This window comes from Setaria italica, chromosome II, assembly GCF_000263155.2.
Source record: "Setaria italica strain Yugu1 chromosome II, Setaria_italica_v2.0, whole genome shotgun sequence".
In the NCBI taxonomy this organism is placed as follows: Eukaryota; Viridiplantae; Streptophyta; class Magnoliopsida; order Poales; family Poaceae; genus Setaria; species Setaria italica.
Window position 1 is genome coordinate 33,108,446 of NC_028451.1, and position 1,923 is coordinate 33,110,368.

A 1,923-nucleotide genomic window follows, 5' to 3' on the forward strand; every position below is an offset into this window, starting at 1 on the left:
TGATCCGTGCTCCTCCAGAGGCATCTTTCGAGATGTCCTTTTCGAAGGCAAATAAAGAAAGCGAAACCATTTCTGGATGTTTTCAGTGTGGTGTAATTCGCGGAAGGAGCAGAAAGGGCAAAAGAACAGAGGGAAATTTTGAATAAGGAGAAAAATAATTTGTCAGTGCTCGCTGATGCTAGGAGGAAACAGCGTTCCAGTGCGTCGCCCAGTCCACTGTCAAGAACGCAACGACCCCACAATCCGTAGTGGTCTTGCTTATAAATAGCAGGGCTCTTCACTTGCAGCTCTCCATCGACAGCATCGCAGAGCTCGCAAAACCTCCACACCTTCCTGAAATAGCCACTAGCCTAGCTGCTCGCCGAGCTCTCTGATCACTCTCTCAGCCTTGCTCACTGGTTCATAGCTTGCTAGTACCAGCTCGATCAACCCCGTGTGTAACCGATGGAGTTTGACCTGATGAATTACAGCCCGGAAGCGCAGCTCGAGCTGATGAACACGATGCTTCAGCTGGAGCAGCTCACCGCGCTCGACGGTTGCCAGTCGCTGATGGCGCCCGTCTCGCCGCCGATATCCCCGGTGCAAACCCACGCAACTCACTGCTTCTCGCCTCCGCCACACATGTCGACGACCACGGCCGCCACCTGTTACGCGGACCAGTACACGCCGCTGGCCGCGTACGCCGGTAGCACCGGCCTCGAGCACCGCCAGGTCGACTACGTGCTGTCCCCGGGCGGCGCGGCTGACGCCACCGCGGGCGCGGTGGCGCAGGCGGGGTCGTCGTCGCCGACGTCGTCGGCGGACGCGATGCGGGAGGTGATCTTCCACATCGCGGCTCTGCAGCCGGTGGAGATCGACCCAGAGGCGGTGCGTCCCCCTAAGCGGCGCAACGTGCGCATATCCAAGGACCCGCAGAGCGTGGCGGCGCGGCTGCGGCGGGAGCGCATCAGCGAGCGCATCCGCACCCTGCAGCGGCTGGTCCCGGGCGGCACCAAGATGGACACGGCGTCCATGCTGGACGAGGCCATCCACTACGTCAAGTTCCTCAAGTCCCAGGTGCAGTCCCTCGAGCGCGCCGCCGCCGCCACCCACCGCGCCGCCGCGCTCGGCGCCGCCTACCCCGCCCTCCACGCGCCGTGGCAGTACGCGCTCCCCCACGGCGACATGTAACGACCAAGCCTAGCTCTCTCCATCGCTATTACTGTCGGCGCGCGCGCCGGTCGCCGTTGGTGGAGTCTTGGATCGGAGGACGGCCGGCCTCTGCCGCCGCCGCTGATTCCTGTACGTTGTAGTGTTGTGTGCATCATCGGTGCATGATCACATGCGCGTGTAAAGATGTAGGAGCCTTTGATACATTTTTATTGTTGTAGCCGCATACGACGTGGTTGCTCCAATTTTTTGTTGGAGTCGCAGCCCGTGCATGCGCGTGCGTACGTGCCCTACCCTACGTAGAGGCTGTACATTTCTTCCTCTTACCTTTTCTTTATCCATGGACTAGTGCTTCGTTTTCGCAGCTTCATCAATTCGCAACACCCCCACAGTGTGTGATCCTTAAAAAATCTCGTTCGCATGCGCCCCAACGGCAAGAAACCGCAACTTGTCCTTTCTCTCCTCCATCGGTGCAAGCGACCTTGACAAATCAGTCGACAAGACAAGCCAAGTTGACCGTCCATCAATGGAGACGGTGGCCGTGTCTCCGGCCGATCGTCTCCGCTGCCGGCGGCCGATCCGCCTCCCCTCTCTCGTCATGTCCATCCGTACATGCCTTTGCCCACCCACTCGCCGATACATGAACATGAAGCAATCATCATCTGCCGTTACATTACATCTTGCGCCGCCGCAGCGGTAAAACTAGAGATATCAACCGGTCCTGGCGCTGGCGGCATGCAGATGCAGGTCGCGCAACCGTCTATGTCGGGCGCG

General features: G+C 59.6%; 1 protein-coding gene across 1 annotated transcript; it reads left to right on the top strand.

Annotated features, from left to right (window-relative positions):
* The first annotated feature begins 306 nt into the window (after positions 1-306).
* On the top strand, positions 307-1,523 carry LOC101756553 (transcription factor bHLH69). The gene has a single exon (XM_004956947.4). The coding sequence runs from the start codon at positions 445-447 to the stop codon at positions 1,168-1,170; it is 726 nt and encodes a 241-aa protein (XP_004957004.1). The 5' UTR covers positions 307-444; the 3' UTR covers positions 1,171-1,523.
* The last annotated feature ends 400 nt before the right edge of the window (positions 1,524-1,923 follow it).